This window comes from Peromyscus maniculatus, chromosome 11, assembly GCF_049852395.1.
Source record: "Peromyscus maniculatus bairdii isolate BWxNUB_F1_BW_parent chromosome 11, HU_Pman_BW_mat_3.1, whole genome shotgun sequence".
Taxonomy (NCBI): Eukaryota; Metazoa; Chordata; class Mammalia; order Rodentia; family Cricetidae; genus Peromyscus; species Peromyscus maniculatus.
This window is the reverse complement of record NC_134862.1, coordinates 81,791,110-81,810,761: the sequence shown is the minus strand read 5'-3', so window position 1 is coordinate 81,810,761 and position 19,652 is coordinate 81,791,110. Positions and strand designations below refer to the sequence as shown.

The window sequence follows — 19,652 nt, the reverse complement described above, 5'->3', positions numbered from 1 at the left end:
GGTGTCCAGAACACCTACTACTTTTTTTTTCAGGCTTCAATTAATGGAGTCCCCACTTAAAAACCCACCAGTGTTCTTTCTTTCTTCACATTATGGGGGAGTCCCCTGTTGAGCCTGATATTTAAAAACAACAACAGCCAGTTCCACAGTGACCTTTGGGGTTTTCTATTCCACAGAGTCCCCACTCAGACCTATAGAACGTCCTTTCGGGGCCCCAGGCCTTTTCGGGTGCTCCTCCACCTGGAAGCTTTTCCCGTCCTTCACTGGCACCTCACCTGCTCCGCCTGTTACCTGCTGTGTGGCTTTCGCTCACTTATAAAAGGCGGCCTTATGCTTTAGTTGCCCAGTCTACAAAATAAACTCAAAGCTGCGGAGACTTAAACCGCACCCGGAAAGAGCATAGAGCAGCGCTCGGCACACAGGGAATGATGTCAGTCTTCGGCGAGGGTCCCAGGAAGTCCCACCCACACGTTATAAGTACTCACTAAATGTTGACGCAAACTGAACTCTTTGTGCCCGCGTGATAACCCGCTTACGGCTTTATCACGGAACTTAGTATGCTGTAAATGTTTGTCTGCCTCACTGACCAGAAAGAACTCCCCAAGGACAAAAGCATAATCTCCGTGAGTTCTGTATTTTCTCATGGCTTCATAGCCTAACAGCAAATCTCTGCTAGCTGGCCCTACCAGGCACCCAACCACTATTTTTCAAATGATTGTTGAATGTGTCTCATTCCCAATCTTCTCTGTACAGGTCCAGAGGAATTCTTCACCTCTCTTAGACACAAAGATAGGTAACAGAGAAATGTTTTTCAGACTTTTATTCGCCAGTTTAAAAAAAAAAAACCTGCACCCACACTATAAACACCACACACACACACACACACACACACACACACACACACACACACGCACGCACGCACAGTTCAACCCCTAGACTCAACTAAAGAGTCAATACATTCGTTCTACATCAAGCCCACTCAAGCCTACCACCAGGCCACCATCAGGGTCTATGCCCGCACAGAGCGGTAGGGGCAGCGCCCAGGCTCGGAGCCCGAGTCTTGGCCTCCTTGGCAGATCCATATGCCTTTCTTTCCTAGGCTCCCACTAAGTGTGTTCACAGCAGAGTAGCCTGTTCAGGGTAGGAGATGGACTGTTGATAGGCCGCCGGTAGCCGGGCCCTGGTAGCATCCCTGCGGCGGCGGAAGGCTAGAAATTCCTCCCGAAGGGCAGCACAGCGGGCCTCGGGGCCGGGGGCATGGGCTGTGCTCAGGAGACAGCTCTCCGAGTCTGGAGTCTTCACACCTTCAAAGGAAAGGCAGGACAGCGCGGGGAGAGCCATGGTTGGTGACTCACTGGGTGAAGGGCCCAGGCCTGAGGCTCCAAAGGGCCTTTGCATGCAGTGAGCCTAGGGAGCAGGAGACACTCCCAGAGCAGGGAGACTCGGGAATTTGACTGGGAAACAGATGGACTCACCTCCGGAACATGGGAGGGTGAGTGTGGGGCCCCCGGGGCCAGCCAGGAAGTTCACATTACCTAACTCTGGCTCAAGTTCGGGTCGGGACCGAGCGCCGGCCAAGCCCAGGTGCCAAGTCTCCTGTAGCTCCATGTCCCCGGGGAATTCTGAGTCCCATTCATAGTTCTCATCCACAGAAGTGTTCCTCCTATTAGAAAGGACAGGTAGAAAGTGTGTGAGCAGAGGAACAGAGGGCATCCAGCAGAGTATGAACCTGGGGTCCTCTAAACCAGATTGAGCTTCCTGGACCTCGGCGGAGCTTCTAAGAGAAGGAGTCTTCTGGTCTCAGAGTGGGAATAGAACATGGAAGGTGAAGAGCATTTGGGGCGGGGGTGGGGAGTGGGTGGGGGGGAGTAGAGGGCATCCGGAATGATAGGGCAGGATGGAGGGCCAGGGCGAGAATGGGTAGGTATTGCCTTTACCTTTTGCTGACGGTCACTACATGCTCCCTTCGGGGCCACCTCTCAGGGCCACTGGCCCAGCTGCTGGTGTCTCCTGGAGCTGGGCTGAGGTAGCTTCCCCCCGCAGAGGGGGCTGTGGAGGGGGGGCGCAGGAAGGAAGCACTTCCTCTCCCACTGCTCTGGCTGGTGAGGCTGCCACGAGGGGCAGCGGGGAGAAGCCCCGGCAGCATCCGCTCCCGCTCCCGCTCCCTCCGTGTCCAGTCAGTCAGAGCCGTGTAAGGGGGCTCTGAGGGGGCCCCGACCCCCAGCAGCGCCCCGGGAAGCGCTGCCCTGAGGTTTGCAGGAGGAGAGTCTGGTGGCGGGAGGAAAGCTGAGGGGGCACAGGGCTGAGGATCCATGAAGTCGGGAGGTGGAGCAGGCGTGGGTTCCTCGAGAGGCGGCCAGTCCCCGTCTACATTCATCTCCCGGAAGAAGGGTAGGCTCAGGTACTGCAGCAGGGGACCCGGACCTGGTAGAGGGGCCGCAGGAGGCGGTCCCACGGGGCTGATGTCTGCAATGCAGAGGGGCTGGGGGACCCCACGGGGGCTGCTACTGCTACAGTCGAAGGACTGGGCCAGGCGTTTGGCTGAGTTCTGAGGTTCTGCCCGCTCCAGACATAGCCTTTCCTGTGGAGGGGCCACAGTGGGTCCCATCACAAAGCGGCCATCTGGACCCCGGCAAATGGGCTCCAGTGGCAAGTGTCCCCGACCAATTGGAGAATCCGGGTGGGGGCTAGGAGGCCGGGCAGGCTCCCCCCAGAGCAGACTCTGGCGTAGGCTGGGGACGGGGGAGCCCTGGAGCTTCAACTTGGTCACGCTGTCAGGGCTGTCTGAGCCAGGAACAGAGCTGGGGAAGGACAGAAGATCAGGGTCTGGCCTTGCAAGGTCTGTTGCACAAACCGAGCAGAGCTAGGGAGAGCGAACCAGGACAGGGCCAGGTGGTGGGGGCAGAAGGAAGAGAAACAGCGTGAGACTAGTCCCCAAGCCAGGGACAGCACACGCCTGGTCTCACTTCCCTCTAATTTTAACTCCTTCGGAAGGTACAATGGGAAGCAATAGGAAGCCAGAGAGGTAAAGGACTTACTGTGGGCCTGACTTCCTAGGTGAGGAGAAGATCAGCGGTGGATCTGTGAGGACATGAGAGCAGGAGGTGATCCAGGTAAATTTCTGCCCAAGCTCCAGGGATGCAACCCTCAACCACATTCCCATCCTACTGGGAAAAGGGTAGGTAAGGGCCAGGTACCAGACTGGAAGGATGCCGCACCAGGACCATGTGAAGAGGGAGAGGCTGTTCTCCCGGGAAGAAGCAGTCGGTGGATGGGCAACCCCTTCAAGTGGCCAAGCAGTATACTTAGGACCCCAGTGATGAGGGCAGAGGGGTGAGGGCAGCCTAGGGAAGAGAGGGAAGGCACCTACCCTGGCGCAGACGTTTTCTGTGACGACGGGCCGCCCTGCGCCGATTCATGAGGCAGGCAGCCAGGATGCTCACGAGGACTGCCACGCCCAAGAAGCAGACCCCACCCACAACACCAGCCAATACGGGCTGGGGCAGGAGACCGGGCAGCTGTGTTCGGGAAGGGTACACTTCCAGGCCTGGGCAAGGGGGACAGGAAAGAGGGCCGGTCGGTCGGTGGACTGGGGATCCCCGCGTAACCCCCCGCGACCTTCCCTCCCACTGGGTTCTCACCAGAAGTGGAGATGTTGGCTACGTTGCTGGGATCACTGACATAGTTATCAGCAAAGGCCACGAGGCGGAACTCATAGAGCACGTCCTGAGGATTAGAGGTGGAGGGCCATGGAGCGGATCAGGGCCAGCACTGCCCACCACAGTCCCTTTTGTGAAGACTGTAGTCGGGAGGTAAGAATGAGGTGGGACAGGGGAGGTGAAAATGGCCAAGTCAGGGTGAGAAGACGGGGGTTAGGAAAGAAGAGTGTGACACCGTCAAAGTCCCTAGGGGAACCTTCCCTCTCTCTCTCCTGGCTCCGGCACACACCTTGATGAGGCCAGGCACCAGCAGCTGGATTTCTGTGCCTGCCACGGCTTGGTCCAGTATCTCCCAGCCTTGGGAGCCTTGCCGTCCTTCCAGGACATAGCCATCCAGTCTCTTAGGGATGAGTTCTGGGGGATCCCAGTGCAGGAGTACCCCCCGGGGTGTCCGCACGGCCACCAAACCTCTAGGAGGGGACAGGGGAGGTGGCATCTCTGTTGGAGGAAGCCTAGTGGCAGCTGGTGTGGTAGGAAGCCCTGGATGGGACAGACAGACAAATGAGGGATTAGAGTCTCAGAGTTCCTTCATCCTGTCCCTCCCCTGGCCTTCCCCAACTCTTAAGTACCCACACATTCTGCCAGAGCCTTTCTGTACCCTCTCTGGACGGCAAGCTGCCCAGCGCCTCTGCCCTGTCCCCACTCCAGGTCTTCCCATCCATTTCTGTGCCGTGCAGCGTTGGGGACCTCTTACCTTCCGGTATAGACAGGACAATCTCGCTGAAAGGCCCACTGCCCAGCTTATTCTGAGCAAGGACACTGAACTGGTATTGAGTATGGGGTTGCAGTCCTGGCACTAGAAGGTGTGTCGCCCCCATAGGCACAGCCAGCGATACCCAGTCATGGTGGGCTCGGTCAGGACGCTTGGCCCTGGGGAACACAGGGAAATCTCATCAGCAAGGATGATCGGGATGGTGTAGGGGTCCAGAGAGCCGGCCTCACCCCTCTGCTCAACCACCAAAGTCTCAGGGACCTCGGCCCCGCAAGGTCAAGAATCTATGACAATAAGGCGGCAGAGCTAGCACGTGGCTAGACACAGAGGGATGGAAGGAAGGGCAGAGGGTCGGGTAGATCCAGGGTGGAGTCAGGGACAGGTCACTCACAGTGGGGTATACCAGACACTGAATCTCTGCAGATAGCCACCATCAAAGCCAGGCTCCCAAGAGACATTGGCACCCTTGGGTAAAGGTACCACAGACACATTGGTGACGACATGGGGGCTGGTGCCTGGGTAGGGGGAATGGAGGGAGGGATGATGATCAGGACCCTGAAGTAGGGTAAGTAAAGAGTACATCGCAGGTTCTGTCCTCCGCCCATTATCCTGGGAGGGGATCCCGTACCCACAGGTCCCCACCTATACCTCCCAACACCAATACTCCCATCTCCTGTTTCCCCCAGCCCCAGCCCGCTCCCAGGCCACTAACCGAGCACATAGACATTGGTAGAAGTGACCACATGGGCCACAGCGTTGCTGGCACTGCATTCCCACCGTCCATGGGCCTCCTTGGTCAGGGGTCGGAGGATGAGGCTGCCGTTGCTGTCCACCTGGGCCTGACCCTGCAGCCCCCGGCCCACCTAGAGAACCACTGGTCAGCCCTGAGGATACATGCAGCCACCCCTCACCAAGGGGGCCACTCATCCCTCCAGGTAACTTGTTCCTTCCCTCCCCACATTGCCTCTGACAGCCTGTACCTTCACACATCCTCCTTCCCCCTCCAAAACAAACAACAACCCGAGGAACAATAAGGCATGGACCCAGGTAGAGCCGAGTCAGGATTCAGGAGCCTTACCTTGGCCCAAGAGACAAGAGGAGGAGGGTCTCCTTGAGCGGAGCAGGGGATGAGTAACTCTCGCCCGACTTCTTGGAAATACTCTTCCTTGGGTTGGTCTATAAAAGCCGGGGGAGCCTGCAGGCCAGATCTGGATTTGGAGGGGCCTCTTTCACAGCCCCTCTTTCATCTCTCGGCTTGGGTGTCCCCCATCCCCAGACCCTTGTCACACTGTCTCAGTCTCTAACTCATTCTCCCTCTCTCAGTCCTGTGTCTTTGCTCCCAACAGGTAGGTCTTCAGGGCAATGGTGGCTGAGGCAGGACTCTCTGAGATAGATGAGTCTCTACAGACCATCCTCCTTGTCTTCTCTCTTCTCTCCCTCCCCCCCCCCCCACTCTCTCCCCTTTCCTCCGTTTCCTGTGGAACTCCAGCAAGGGAGGCAGAAGGATTGAGATCAGACAGACATATCTCATTTTCTGAATGTGTACGTGATTGATGTCCCACTGCCCAGTTTCATCCCTGCGTGTTGTGCTGGCTGTTGCTATGGCCACCACAAGAAACAGACTTAGGAGCCCCTCCCATACCTGTCTGCCTGACTCCACCCTCTTAACATGGTTTAGAACGCCTATCCAGCCACCTAGCCACACCACAGCAGGTTTGCTGGGGGCCTCACCTTGAGCAGCACTCGGGTCACGGAAGACGGCCCAGCAGTACCAAGACTGTTGTAGGGAGTACAGGAGTATTCCCCCAAGGCATCCTCATTCCCAAGAGCAATGATGAGTGAGCCCTCTGGGCCCTGTGACCAGCCCGGGAACTAGAGGGCAGAGGAAATGACAAGTAGAGAGAGAAGTCAACGAGGCCAAGTCAGGGTGAAGAGAGGCAACCCAAGTGAGGAGGAGATACAGGAAATTCTCTTGTAGAAAGTCAACCCATCAACTCTGGGTCTTGGCCTGACCCTCTCTCTGGACTGTAGACCTCCACCTCTCTCTCTCCTGTCAAGGGGCTATTATCGATGGGTGTGAGACTGAGAGATTTCCCTAGAGTTGAGTCACGCGAGGTTCCCTGCCTGCTGTCCTCCCAGCACGGCGTTGCTAAATTCTGCATCTCCTACCCCAAATCCTCTTCTATAAGAAAGCTCCCCGCCCCCACTCCCCCCCAGATAAAGTGTGACCCCTCACTCTCCGTATCTAAATACTTGTCCGTCATTCTGGTCTGAGTACGACGGCCTATCTGTCTTCCGGTCCTCTCTAGCTCAGACTTCATAACCCCTCACCTGGACTAGCTCATCTGTTTCACAGCCTTCCAGCTGCCCCTCCTAACTCCGACTCAGAGTCCTGATACCACAACGCCACTGCCAAAACCCACCGCTGCTATTGCCTTAAGATTTTTGTAAACTTTCAACAAAAATTCACCGAACGCTACACCTGGAAAAGCCCTGAAGACGCTATGATGAAAAGACGCAAGGCCTCAAGGAATTTATAGTCTCCTCAGACAAACAAAAGATCTCAATCAGCTTGGAATGAGGTCATATGAAGTTGGCACGCAGTTTTCCCTTTAGGACCCAACCTGTCTTTCCAGCCTTTTCTACACCCACTCAAGTCCCTACAGGTGCTCACTGCCGCTCTCACCTCACCCGCACGATTCATCCTTTCATCAACCCACGACACCATACCCTGCCTCTGCGAAGTGGTTTCTGCGTCGAATGACTGCCCACTCTGCAAGATCTAACCCCAGAGTCCCAGGATTTGTGGCTGATCTCTCCTCAACCAGACCTAGAAGCAAAGCCTTGTTCCTTCTCTGGCCCTGCCAGCAGAGCCTCTGTTCCAGTTCCATCCTCCAGGCCATGCTCTAAGGATGGATACGTCTTCGTTACACCCCCACAGCCACCACCTAACCACGGTATCTGGTAAGAAGCACATTTCCTAACCACAGCACTGCATTACACTCAGCCACCCACTGCGGCTGGCCGTCTGACTATAACAACAACACCTAGCCCAGACCTTCCTTCCCGTGTCCTAAGTCTGTACCTTGTCCAGCTGCAAGGCCTGCCCATCTTTGGTCCAGGTGACAAAGAGCAGTGGGGGGTCAGCACGAACTGGACACTGGATCACCCCCCGCATGCCAATGGGCAGAGGTGTCTCGGGAGGCATGGCTGTCACCTGTGCTGGGTCTGGAAGAATGCAGAGACAAGTTGGAGGACAAGGTTTTGGGTCTGTCTCTGGGGGTAGCAGGCTGCAGGGGTGGGGTGGGGGGGTGGAAGTGGGAGCTCAGACTTACAGAGCACAGTGAGATAGGCAGAAGCGGAGGGTGGATGCGGAAAGCCATTGCTGGGCACACAGGTATAGTGGCCAGCGTCGTCAGGCTGAGTGGCCTGTAGCCACAGGCTTCCATCTACCAGGATCCGCACGCGAGACTGTAGGCGGCTGCAATGTGGCATGTGTGAGGAGGAACTCAGGCCTTGCCCAGACGAGGGGTCCCTCAGATACTACTCATCCGTTCCCTGACTCCGCTACCCAAGAGGTAGGTTACCCTACCTAATGTGGAAGACATTAATGCCATCCTGGAACCAGCTGTAGGTGAGGTTAGCGGGGTATGCCTCAGCCTGGCAGGCCAAAGAAACATCCTGGGAGGCATTGACCGTACTGTTGATGGGGGGCACCACGATGACAGGAGGTCCTGTGGGAAGTAAAGGCAGAAAGATGTCCTCAGCGCATGGTCTTCCCAGAACCCTCGGGGCTCTTCTGGCTCTGCCCTTTGTAACCTGCGGCACATTACTACGGGGCCTTGAGGGCCTGAGGCGGAAGATGTGATAAAAAAAAAAAAATCCTCTACCAGAGGCTGCTCTCTTTTCCAAGTCTTCCTTGTTTCACAAGAAGTGACAAGTGGCCCTATTTATTCTATTTCCTTCTGCTTGGAAACCGTATGTGAAGGACGGTCATTTTTGACTCTGTTCATTTACTCTTTCAGTCCCTGACACATCCCTGTCCCCCACACAGGTCCCATATGTCACCAAAGATGCTGTAGCAATGCCAGGATCTAGATTCCCCTGGCATCTCATCACTAATGGCTATTTATGCAGAAAGGACCTCACTGGCTCACAAAAAAACTTTCACCTCAGTGCCGGCCCATAACCCCCACCTGGCCACCCATTTTTCTATAGGTCAACCTCATCAGGAAGTCCCTGATGAACTTCATCATATGTCCCCATGCCAGGCTGCTTCCTTGTCCCTAGTGAATCCCAGGTCCCGAGTACCATTTCCTAGGGTCTAACCCAGCCACACACCTTCTGCAAACCTGTCTCTAGGTACCATACCCCCCCCATTGCCTTCTCCATCCCTGGACCCCAATGCACAGCCAGTTAGGGTCAGTAACCAGTGGGAAGTGACCTAGGTACACCCACGGAGCACCTGCCACAGGCTACACTGATCTCCTGGCGCTCTGCTTGCTTATCTCTCAGAGCCCTCGTAAGAACCAGTGTGGTTAGAATTATCTCTCTGCTTTGGCAGATGAAGAAGTGACGTTTCGGAGGCAGACACGTTACGAGGTAAACTGGCCCGAGGTCAAAAAGGGAGGCGAGACTTCTTCTACTTGGGCCTTCCGGATGCCAGGGTGTCTCTGTCCTTTAACTGTTACCCAGCCCTGCTCTGGTCAAGTACCAAGGACAATGACACTCCAGTGGTTCACAGATTAACCTGTTTCCCCTCCAGGACACCGGGTGCTAGGAAGTCAGAGTCCAACCTCACACAGCTCTTAGCCTCCCCTCCCCAAGGCAAGAGCTAAGCGCCAGTGACCACGTGCCACTTTCTGTGCCCGTCCAGGTGCCGAGAGGTAGGCACGAGCCTTTTTTTTTTTTTTGAGATGACACAACCAGGACCCGGGAGAGTCCCGGGGTTCGTGGCTTAACACTAGCGCCCATGTCCTTTCCGCTGCCATACACTGCTGCACACTAAACCGCCCATGTCTCCATCCTTTCTCTCACCCTACGGGCCCCTTCCTCAGATAGAAGCCTCCTCCCCATCTTCCGCGTGCTTCCCCAACACAGGTCCTGTCTTCTCACACGGGTGGCCCGGGTCCCCAACCCTCCCACCCAAGAGCACCTAGCACCAGCAGTTGTGTGGTATGGGTGACGCTGCCCTCGGTGCTGGAGGCTCGGCAGGTGTAGTCTCCAGCGCTGCCTCGCTCCACCCGGCGGATCCAGAGCGTCCCGTTCTGCACCTAAGTTAAGGAGTCTTTAAGAAAAGGGCCCTTCCTGTTTGGGCAGCCTCAGACCCTGCACTTCCAGGGTTGGCCAGCAGAGGGAGGCAGCACCCCAGGCTCAGGGAAGCCCAGGGAAAGCCCCTCCCCCGACCCATCTCCCCGCGGAGCGCTTCTGCTCCCCTCTCCTGCCCTCTCAATTCTGCCCGCCCACTCCAGGGGGGGCCCAACTCACTTGCACCTGACCCTGGCCCTTGCCAAGGTCCTGTCCTCGGAATTTCCAAGTCACATAAGGCTGGGGGCTGCCCCGGGCCACACAGCGCAAGGTAACAGCCTCCAGTTCCTTCACTTCCAGGACTAAGGGAGGGGTCTCCAGGAGCTGAGGGGGCGCTGTGAGGGAAAGAGGCCTCAGGGGCTGCCAGAAAGGCGATCAGCCCACAAAGCAGTGTTCAAGAGCCAGGGAGACCTCATCTCCCAGCTGCAGCCTGCCCAGGTACATGGGAATCCTAGCCCAGGGTCACCTGCCTGCTGTACACGGGACCATCCCAACACTGGCTGCATGTCCAGAGCAAGCGCCCAGGGAAATCTGGGAATCAGGAGGTGTGGGTCTTAGACTCATCTCTGCCACCCATTGGTGGCACAAACTGCCTCTCTACCTGATTCTCCACCTCAGTTTCACCTATGAAGTGGGAATGGTTACAGCTGTCTCCCTTCTAGTGACGAGGAAGAAACAAGGTCCCGGATGGAAAGTGCTATGCATGCACGGGTGAGCTGCATCACTCAGGACCCAATACACCAGGAGTGGAAGTTCCTGACTCGGAGCCTAGAGGCCGACTGGATTTTATTTGAAGAACTCAGAGGGTGGGAGGAAGGGCAGGGGTAGGAGGCAAACACTAGATGAGCAAACCTAGTGAGCAGATGCCGGGATGGGGAGGGCATCAGCGCTGCACTGGGATACAAATGCAGCTCCCTTCTCTCCTTCACTACCAGGGCTCCCGTCATTCCCCTCCCCCTCTCCCCCCCCCCACCACACCACCTGCCCCCCTGCTTCATACAATTGACTGTCAGGTGCACCCAGGAGCCGTTGGCAAAATCCTGTTCAGGGCTGTGTTGGTCCAGGAAGAGCACACGGCACTCGTACCAACCCTGGTCTTCCACCCGGAGCCCCTCAATCTGGAGAGATGCTCCTGTCTGCAGTCGGACTCGCCCTGTGAGGAGGGAAGTCCTGAATCAAGGGGGATGAATGAAGGAACTCTGCAGGAGGCCCCCCACCCCACCCCCAGGCCTGGTCACACAGGCCATTCCCAGAGGTGGAGAATAGCCTAAGCCTGTTATCCAAGAGTGAGGGTCTGCAGAGGGACCAATAGGATTGAGGTCACTGAGGGCAGATTGCTATGTTCAATCCTTCCGACTGTGCCTGCCTTTCAATAGATAGCTGAGATCCAGAGCAGAAAAAGTCAAGGCATAGTAAGTGGACAAAATGCTCCCCTCAAATACGCCAGACTTCCCAGACTGTTAGGGGAAGGAGTGAAGAGCCAGCGTTTGGTGGTCCTCTCTGGACTTCTACAAGATTCACCATCCCTGGCATCCTTTATAAGACTAAGATATAAGTCCTCTGGGGGTACTCCTGCTTTTAGAGGACTGTGTCCCTGGAATCCCCAGCAGTCTTTGGGGCCCTCCCAGGGACCCAGACCTCGCCTGCCAAAGCCCGTAATCCCTCAGAGCTATTATCAGCGGCCTAAGCGCCTTAGAGTGGCCAGAGTCCAGCCCAGCCAGGCCACAGTGTCAGCAGCCCTTCGCCACACATCCCATCCCCTCTGTGCCCCAGCTGACTGACCACATGCAGCCCCACAAAGCCCCACACCCCAGCACAAAAGGACACCTCATTCCCGCCAGGTCAGCATTCACAGCACACCACCCGGCCGACTGAGATGCCCACCCCACCCCTCAGCACCCTCCTCTGAGGGAACCCTGCACCCTGAGAGCATTACAAGTCCCCTAGCATGTGAGAAAGGCACATGCTTGGCAGCCCAAAACAGCCAGGCATGAGTCCAGCTCAGCTGGAGGCTCCTTTGGGCAAGTTACGCCGTGACCTGTCCATTTCAGTTTCCTCATCAGTAAAAAAAAAAGAGAGAGAGAGAAAGGGAAAAACTGGGATGAGGTGGAAGGCCAGAGATGAAGCAGGGGAGGTACAGAGCACCTGGCATCACTGGATGCTCAAATAAAGGCTGTTAAATAAATGAATCAGATGCACATTTGAGCCGGGCAGTGGTGGCGCATGCCTTTAATCCCAACACTCGGGAGGCAGAAGCAGGCAGATCTCTGTGAGTTTGAGGCCAGCCTGGGCTGGGCTACAGAGTGAGCTCTAGAAAAGGCTCCAAAACTACACAGAGAAACCCTGTCTCGAAACCCCCCACCACCACCACCAAAAAAAAAAAGATGCATATTTGCATTTGAAATCAGAAGTCTACACTCAATCCTGGGCCCGTCCCGCATCTGATAACGTATCACCTCCCTTTCCTCTTCCACATCAGTGAACTGTACCACCATGCACCAAGTTGCCCTCTGGGGAAGACTGGCACTACCTGGATTCCTCCACCACCCCCTGCCATGTAGTTATTCATTACATCTCCCAAACCCTACCTCCTAAGCACTAGTATTTCCCTCTCTGCCACCTTCCACCTCAAAGTCTGCAGTGTGTCTCTCCCCGGATTGTCCAGCTGCTCCATCCCACCTACACTTAACCAGTTGCCCATGCTCACTTGACCTTTGCTGTGAACAGATAGAATTGTCTAAAATTCACAGGATGGGCAAATGTAGCTCCCAGGTGGTGCTTTCAGAGTTCTGCCTAGCCTAACCCTCCCCATCAGTAGCAATCCTGAAGCTGCTGGGGTACCCACCCCCTCCAAGCTGCTTCCACTCTGCTCCTAGGGCGGCCTCTCTGAGGTAGACACTCAGCCTGCTTGCCCTGGGTTGCCACTGGAGAAATGACAGCCATAGGATTGAGGGTGGGTAGTGGACCTTTCTTCTTCTAACAGTTGGCCCCTGGGTGTGTGGATTCTTTAGACTGGGTGGACCTTCATATAGGTCTAGGTGTAGAATCCCCACCCAGAAGATAAAAATGGGCCTAGCAGGTAAATATTTAACATAAGAATACAGTACCCTTCCTCATACCTAAAAGGTTCCTGTCACTCTAATCTGACAGGCCACTGAGCCCAGCAGACCCCAGACTGCAGCTTCCTACACACACACACACCTCACCCCCCCCCCCCCCCCGCATCATAGAACTTCTCATTATGGTAATCACTGAGCTCCTGAGCAAAGGAAGAAAGACTAAGCATTGAATATGAGCCGTGTAATATTAGACAGTCACCATATTTAATCCGCCCCAAAAAATCCATTATTGATGAAGGAACTAATGTTAAACTTCTTCCCAAAACTGCATAGCTATTAGGAGATCAAGCCAGGTCTCCCAAAGTCAGTGCACTTTCCAGTGAACACCGACATCAGAATCAAATAATGTTCAGGACACTGAGCATAATCTCTGACTTCACTTAAGAAATGTTACCGGCTAATGGCTAACAGTCCTGGTGCCAGTTAACCAGATTATTCAGTGCAGCATGTTGTACAAACTCACCTCCCTAGGAGGTCCAGACTGCTGGGCTGCAGTGTTTCGGAACGAGAAGGTGACCAGAGTGGCAGTCCTATCACTTCCTGTCCCCCGGGCCCACTTCCTCCTCTCGGCCTGCCCTCCACCTGCATGGCCAAACCTAATGGACTTCAGATCTGCCTACATACAGAGTCTGAGAAGGACAGAGTCTGCTCTCCTGGGGTCCGCAAAGGCAAGAAACCCACACTAGATTTAAGCATGAACATGGACAAGTGTATGCTCACTCCGAAGCTCAGAGCACAGCAGTGACCATGCCCACACACGGCACTATGAAGCCAGAGGCATAAGGAAGCGTTCTGGGAAGATGCATCGAAGGCAGACAGCTTGGAAGGATCAAAGGCAGGAAGGGGGGATTATTAGAGTGAGCTTGGGCCTTCTAGATGGACAGTCAGAGTTGATTTATCGAGCAATCCAGTCTAGTCATAAAACACAAAGTCCCTTCTGCTCTGCTGGGCATCCCTGAAACACAGCCCCAAAGTCAACGGACTGATTCAGGCTTAGTCTAACATCCATCCCAGGAAACCTAAGTCCAGATCGCCTTTCCCCAATTCCTGGTCAGTTTCACACCACCCAGGTGCTACGCTAAATACTTTAAATACAGTAGCTAACTTAATTAGTCCTAGATCATTTTATACTGCCTTTTACTACTTCTGTGCTAGTTTATACATCTAGGTTTCCTCTACTCCACAGCTTCCAGAGCCCTCCAAAACCAGCTTTCCCTTCAGCGTGGCTCCCAGAGCTACCATCTCTCGTGATTGCTCCCACACTCTAGGCCACCAGCCTCATGCAGTCCCAGGCCATCTCCCCTCCACTTGCCCACAGGGTTTATGACAGAACAGCATTGTCCTCAGCAACCTCCACCTCCCGTTGCTTAGCAACCGCAATTGTGAGTCCCCCAGCACAAAGGCGGAGAGGCCCTCCTTCTGAACTGTGAAGCCATAAAGGGTTAATGGGCTCAGAGGCCTCCCTCTGGGGTCTTCACCAGAGCAGGACCCATGGGGCTCCAGGCCACTCAGGGGCAAGAGTGGGAACAAAGGGAAGAGGGAAACCCAAAGGCTGGCGACACCCAGTCCTTAGAGCTGGAGAAAACCCACAGGTAGACCGGGGAGCCAGCCATGTCCTGGCTTCTCTGCCTAGGGGCCCAAAGACAATGCAAGACTAACTGCAGCAAAGGCAGGTGGAGTCCCAGGGAAAGCCCTGCCCACCTCGCCTCCACTCCCCCCTGCCTCGCCTCCGCCTGGCAATAATTTGAATTTGTCCAGCCTCAGCCCTGCAGCCAAAGGCCCCCCGGGCACAGACAGGCACAGACAGGGAGGCTGCCTGGGCCTGCTGTTTCTCTCTGCTTGTGCTAATTGAGGCCCACTTTCTCCAAGTCCCCAAGGCTTGTGTAGACACACACACACACACTCCCAGCTAGGCTGTTTGCCAATAACTGCCCCCAGTTTGAAAATAAACTCTCCGGCAGGCACCTGCCAGCGCCTCCTCCCCCCTCAGCTCAGCCAGCCAGTGACAAGAGCCCAGCCAATCCCAGGATTTCCCTCAGGATTCAAACCAAAGACAGAAAAGGTACCCCATCAGCATCTCTCCAGGTGGCCTTTTCTGGGTTTCACTCCGGCAAAGGAAGCACCAAGGTTCGCTCTGCTCTTGCCCAGCAGCCCAGACCCATCCCTTAGGGCCTCCTACAGATTCTCTGACACCTTACTCAGATTGGGGCTCCATCCAGGATCAGGAACATGCTGGGGTGCAGGAAAGAGGTCTTCTTCTACTGGGAGGTCTACACAGTCCACCTCCACCGGAGCCTCCAGAAGCGACCCAGCCAATCCCATCTCTGCCTAGACTTTCGGGGGAACTGAACTGGATCCTCCCCCAGCGACCCCCGGTCTGTGTTCATGTTCTCTGCTACTCAATCAGACGATGATGAAGATGACGACGACGCTCCTCATACCCAAAGAGCTCGCATCCCTACCCACTCTGCGGACCCTTCAGCCCACTCCCTAAAAGCCTGGAGCCTCCACACCGGCATTTTGGACAGCAGGGAAGGGGAAGACACGGAGCAGCAGGTAGCAGACCCAGAGACCGGCACAGGGTTAAGTGGGGGGAAACTACAGAAGATCAAGATGGAGTCTGGAAGGTTGCATGAAATGAGGATCGAACAATTAGCAAGTCAGGATGGAAACCTGGAACAGGGCCGCAGGATCTCCCGTGCAAGACGCCACACATAGCTAAAAGAAGGAGCAAGGCTCTAACGTGTGCATGCATCGTGTATAAACAAACGGATCCTTCGATGAATTAGCACTACCGGGGAGCAGGGCCATGCTTGCTAAGCAGGTGGGGCAGCAGAGCGGGAGATGCGATTGGAGAGGGCCCAGAGCAGCCCTACTCAGCCCACCTGTGCTGGTGGCACTCGCCCCTCCCACTTACGGACAACTCTTACCCACGTAATCAGGGTCAATTCGGGGAGAGTAGAGGCCGAACTGGATGAAGATGGGAAGCAGGAATCCAAAGCGCAGCCACTCGATCACATGCAGAGGGGGGCGGCCAGCTGGAGGCAGCAAGTCACAGCCCAGAACTGCACTCTCCCCAGCCCGGCCCACCACAGAGACCACCTCAGGCTTCTTTCGACCTACGTGGTGGGTAGGACGAGGGAACAGCAAGGGATCATAATGAGATATGGGAGGGGGAGGCTCCATCAACATCTCCCTATAGTCTCCTTAAGACTTCGCGTGACAGGAGGGACCCCCCAACCTCTCTGAGCCAGCCCCAGCTAGCCAATCTCCTATTCTCACATTCTCACAGATAACCCCCTCGGTGGTGAACAGTCACATCCCAGGGTAACAGAGGTGACGATCCCCGGGGGGTCTGGCTCACCGTCAGCCCCCTGGCTGATGACCAGGCTGAGGATGGTCAGACTGAGACACCAAATCATAGCCCAGCTGGCCTGCTCACCCGGCCCCTCCTATCCACAGGAGCCCAGATGGAGGGGCCGGAAGGATGTCCACTGCCCAGCAATCCCAGAGAGCATCAGTCGTTCTGATCCGCCTCAGGCAACCGGTTTCAGCTCTCGCTCTTCCAGTTAATGCCTAGCTCCTGCAACACCCGAGGGAGCTGTTCCAGTCTGGAGAGCCACCAGATCTAAATGCAAGATATAAGGCAACATACAGAGTTGGTCAGTGGAGGAGACCAGAAGAAAGCCCTGTTTGAGCAAGGTGCGGGGAAGAAAGAAGAGGACGTAGAGGAAAGGAAGGGACTAGCACGGAAACCAGAGATCTTTTGGGTAGTACCGCTGGGGATCAACTCCGGGGCCTCATTCCTGCCAAACTCTAACACAGCTGTGCTCCTAGCTCCCAAACTAGAGATCCTGAAGCCCTGGGATTAAGCTAGGGTATGAACACTAGAGAACAAGAGAGTGCTGTTGGGCTGAGACTACACAGGTAAGGGAATAGATCCCAGGAAAAGCAAAGGAATTCTGGGAATGCCTGGAAGGGGATACAATGTTCTCAGCAAAGTAAGCAAAGAGAACTCACACAGGAGGAAAAGGATTTATCAGGGAAGTCCTGGAGATGAGGACCATCCTGCCTAGCCTCCTCATCATGCTTTCCTTTCTCCCGATGCCAACAAGGTCACAGACTACATGATAAGACCATTACTCACCACCACCACCACCACCACCCCGCGTGGCCAATAAGGATCCTAAGGATCCTGCCCAGAAGCAGACAGCTACTCTAGAGCAAATCTCAGACAGAATCTAACCCCTTACCCTGTAGAGAGTGCCCCCACAGAGCGCCCACACCCAATTCCTCACCCCACTTCCCATCCTCTGTGCTAAGCCCTGGAGCCTGGAGCCATTCCCTGCTCAGTCAACACTGCTTGCCATCCCCACCTGCTGAAGAATGGGAGGTGGGAGACGGAGGCAGCATCCTCCAGGTCTGGGCAGATCCAGGCCTGGCAGCTGCAGCCACTTTCAAACCGCTGCCAGAGAGCCCTCCCTCTGCCAGACACCCGACTTGGTGCCTCGCCCTAATCACTCCCACACACTCCTCTCTAGCACCCTGGGGGTGCCAGGATTTGCCAGGCCCACCATTCCCAAACCCTAGAGGCATGCTCTGAGAGAAACCAAAAATGCTTTCGAGTCCCTACCATACACACAACGAACCCTGGAGCATGGAAGGCAGGCACTCTTAACAGTACCAACTCCTCCTCAGTGTCTAAGGGAGTCACAAAGGATCAAAGGGCCCTGACCTGGGCCTGGCAAACCCAAGTGGACTCTGCTCTGAAGCCTCCACCCTCTTCTTGGCCTCACACAATTCAGCACTGTCTGTAAAATGCCCTCCATGGGGCAGTATCATTCCTGCCTCTGCGAAGCACCGGTTTGCCTGACTCCTGGTAATTCCCTTGCCTCCTGCTGCACCCAGCCAGCTCTCCTGGACTTCCCTGGAAAACCTTCGAATTGTACCATATAGAAGCCATTCTCTTCTGGCTCTACCAGGAATCTTGTGGCCAAGGCATCCTCAGAATTTATCCTACTTTTCCTGGAACCTTTCCAGCTCCTACTCCCCATCCATCCTCCGTCCTTTGCACCTCCCCATCCAGCACTCCTTCATTTCTTCCAGGACTCCCATCCCAGCCATACACTTTTCACAGTGTCTGCAAAATTCCAGTTTCTCACACCTGATCTCCAATTACAGCAGGTCCTCGCTTCGAAGCACCCCTGGCTGGCCTCCTCCAGAATTCCCACTTGCCCTCCCCCCCTTTCCCCACCCTGCTCTCCCGGGAATCCCCCACCCCCCAATCCTCCAGGACGCAGCCCACAATACACTTCTCATGGTCTACCACAACAACAATTCTCTTTTCCCTCGCATTCTCTGGCTCCTGGAGCGCCTTCCTTTTGGAACCCGCCAAGAACTCCCCTGTATTACCTCCTACACTCTTCCAGATCTCTGGGAAGCCCCACTCACCCATCAATAATTCCACTTCGCTCCCAGAACTACCCTGGTTCTGCTTCCCCGGATAATTTCACTTCTCTCTGAAGCTCTCCCGCTCCCCCTTGGTCCCCAGAACTCCTCACTGCTCCCCATGTCCCCGCCAGCACCCCATTTCTACGCCCCAGGACACCCCCACCCTCACCTGCTCTGCACCGCACAGCTCTGCTCTCGCAGCCACACAATAGGGGGCGGACCCGCCTCCCCGCCTCAGATGCCCCGAGCGCCTCCCGTCGCCCTGGAGACCGCCAATCCCCCTCCCGCGGCGTCCAATTGGAGCCAACAGAGGCCGGGCAAGGCGGGCGGGACCCCCGCGCCTCCTGGGAGTTGTAGTTTAGAGACAGAAGGACGCGGTCGCACGTGGGCTCCAGTCGCCCCCTCGTGGAGCTCTGTACAACTAAGCGTGGGAAGGCTGATCGCCGCTTCCCGCCTCGAGTCAGAGGGGCGACTGGGTCAGACAGACCGGTGGACCAAGAGCCGCAGGAGCCTACCCCCTTTGCAGGATGCTTGCATGCCCTCCTTCCTTTATAACTTACCTGTGGCCTTCTCCTCTTTCCGAACAAGCGTGCCACAAAGGAGGCATCGAAGGTTGAAATCTGAGCCAGGGGCAGGAGCACCTGGTGGAGAGCACGATTCCCCGCCCCCTCCCTGGGGATCCACCCAAGTCCCGGACCCATCTGATCTCCTATCTTTATCCCCACCCCCACCCATTTCCTCTCGCTGGACTGGAAATACCTGTCTGTATTGGCTAGCTCCCAGCTTTTGCCCAGGCGCCTCCCGTGTGAGTGTGTGTGTGTGTGTGTGTGTGTGTGTGTGTGTGTGTGTGTGTGTGTCTGTGTGTGTGTGTCTGTGTGTGTGTGTGTCTCTGTGTGTGTGTGTCTGTGTGTGTGTGTGTCTGTGTGTGTGTGTGTCTCTGTGTGTGTGTGTCTGTGTGTGTGTGTGTGTGTCTGTGTCTTGCAGAAGGCTAAGCTGCTAGTTTGGGGCTGCCGGGCGCCTCCCGTGTGTGTGTGTGTGTGTGTGTGTGTGTGTGTGTGTGTGTGTGTGTGTGTGTGTGTCTTGCAGAAGGCTAAGCTGCTAGTTTGGGGCTGCCGGGGCAGCTTCAGGCACCAACGACCTAGAGAAATAAGCCCGGGGGAAGAAATGACGGGCACCCTGACAACGGAGATTGAAAGAGAAAGAATGGAATATCTGATCCTTCACTGAACCCCTTGCAGGGTGCCAAGCCCTGGGTTAGATGCACGTTTTTCATTGCAACTGTAATCTGCACTGAAACTCCTGAGAAGCGAGTGCAGCTCCTTTTGACTAGTGGGAAAACAGCGG

General features: G+C 55.7%; 1 protein-coding gene and 1 long non-coding RNA gene across 5 annotated transcripts; one reads left to right on the top strand and one right to left on the bottom strand.

Annotated features, from left to right (window-relative positions):
* Positions 1 to 812: 812 nt before the first annotated feature.
* Positions 813 to 18,574, bottom strand: Igsf9 (immunoglobulin superfamily member 9). 4 transcript variants are annotated; one of them, XM_016008928.3, is made up of 21 exons: positions 18,478 to 18,574; positions 16,222 to 16,485; positions 15,788 to 15,976; positions 10,739 to 10,891; positions 9,919 to 10,073; positions 9,587 to 9,704; positions 8,024 to 8,165; positions 7,767 to 7,912; positions 7,517 to 7,659; positions 6,163 to 6,303; positions 5,510 to 5,626; positions 5,144 to 5,294; positions 4,823 to 4,946; positions 4,414 to 4,589; positions 3,949 to 4,199; positions 3,642 to 3,726; positions 3,371 to 3,547; positions 3,039 to 3,081; positions 1,938 to 2,801; positions 1,536 to 1,663; positions 813 to 1,304 (listed from the first exon to the last, which is right to left on the bottom strand). In XM_016008928.3, the coding sequence occupies exons 2-21, from the start codon at positions 16,277 to 16,279 to the stop codon at positions 1,117 to 1,119; spliced, it is 3,549 nt and encodes a 1,182-aa protein (XP_015864414.1). In that variant the 5' UTR covers positions 16,280 to 16,485; positions 18,478 to 18,574; the 3' UTR covers positions 813 to 1,116. The 4 variants fall into 4 exon arrangements, with proteins under 4 accessions (XP_015864414.1, XP_015864415.1, XP_076404105.1 ...); XM_016008929.3 differs by lacking the exon at positions 18,478 to 18,574 and adding an exon at positions 18,309 to 18,463; XM_076547990.1 differs by lacking the exon at positions 18,478 to 18,574 and adding an exon at positions 18,309 to 18,463 and having other exon boundaries at positions 4,823 to 4,950; positions 5,148 to 5,294.
* LOC121821352 (uncharacterized) lies at positions 3,500 to 7,395 on the top strand. The gene is made up of 4 exons (XR_013043400.1): positions 3,500 to 3,812; positions 4,368 to 4,706; positions 5,118 to 5,366; positions 6,741 to 7,395. It is a non-coding gene; the product is annotated as an uncharacterized LOC121821352 (long non-coding RNA).
* Positions 18,575 to 19,652: the final 1,078 nt, after the last annotated feature.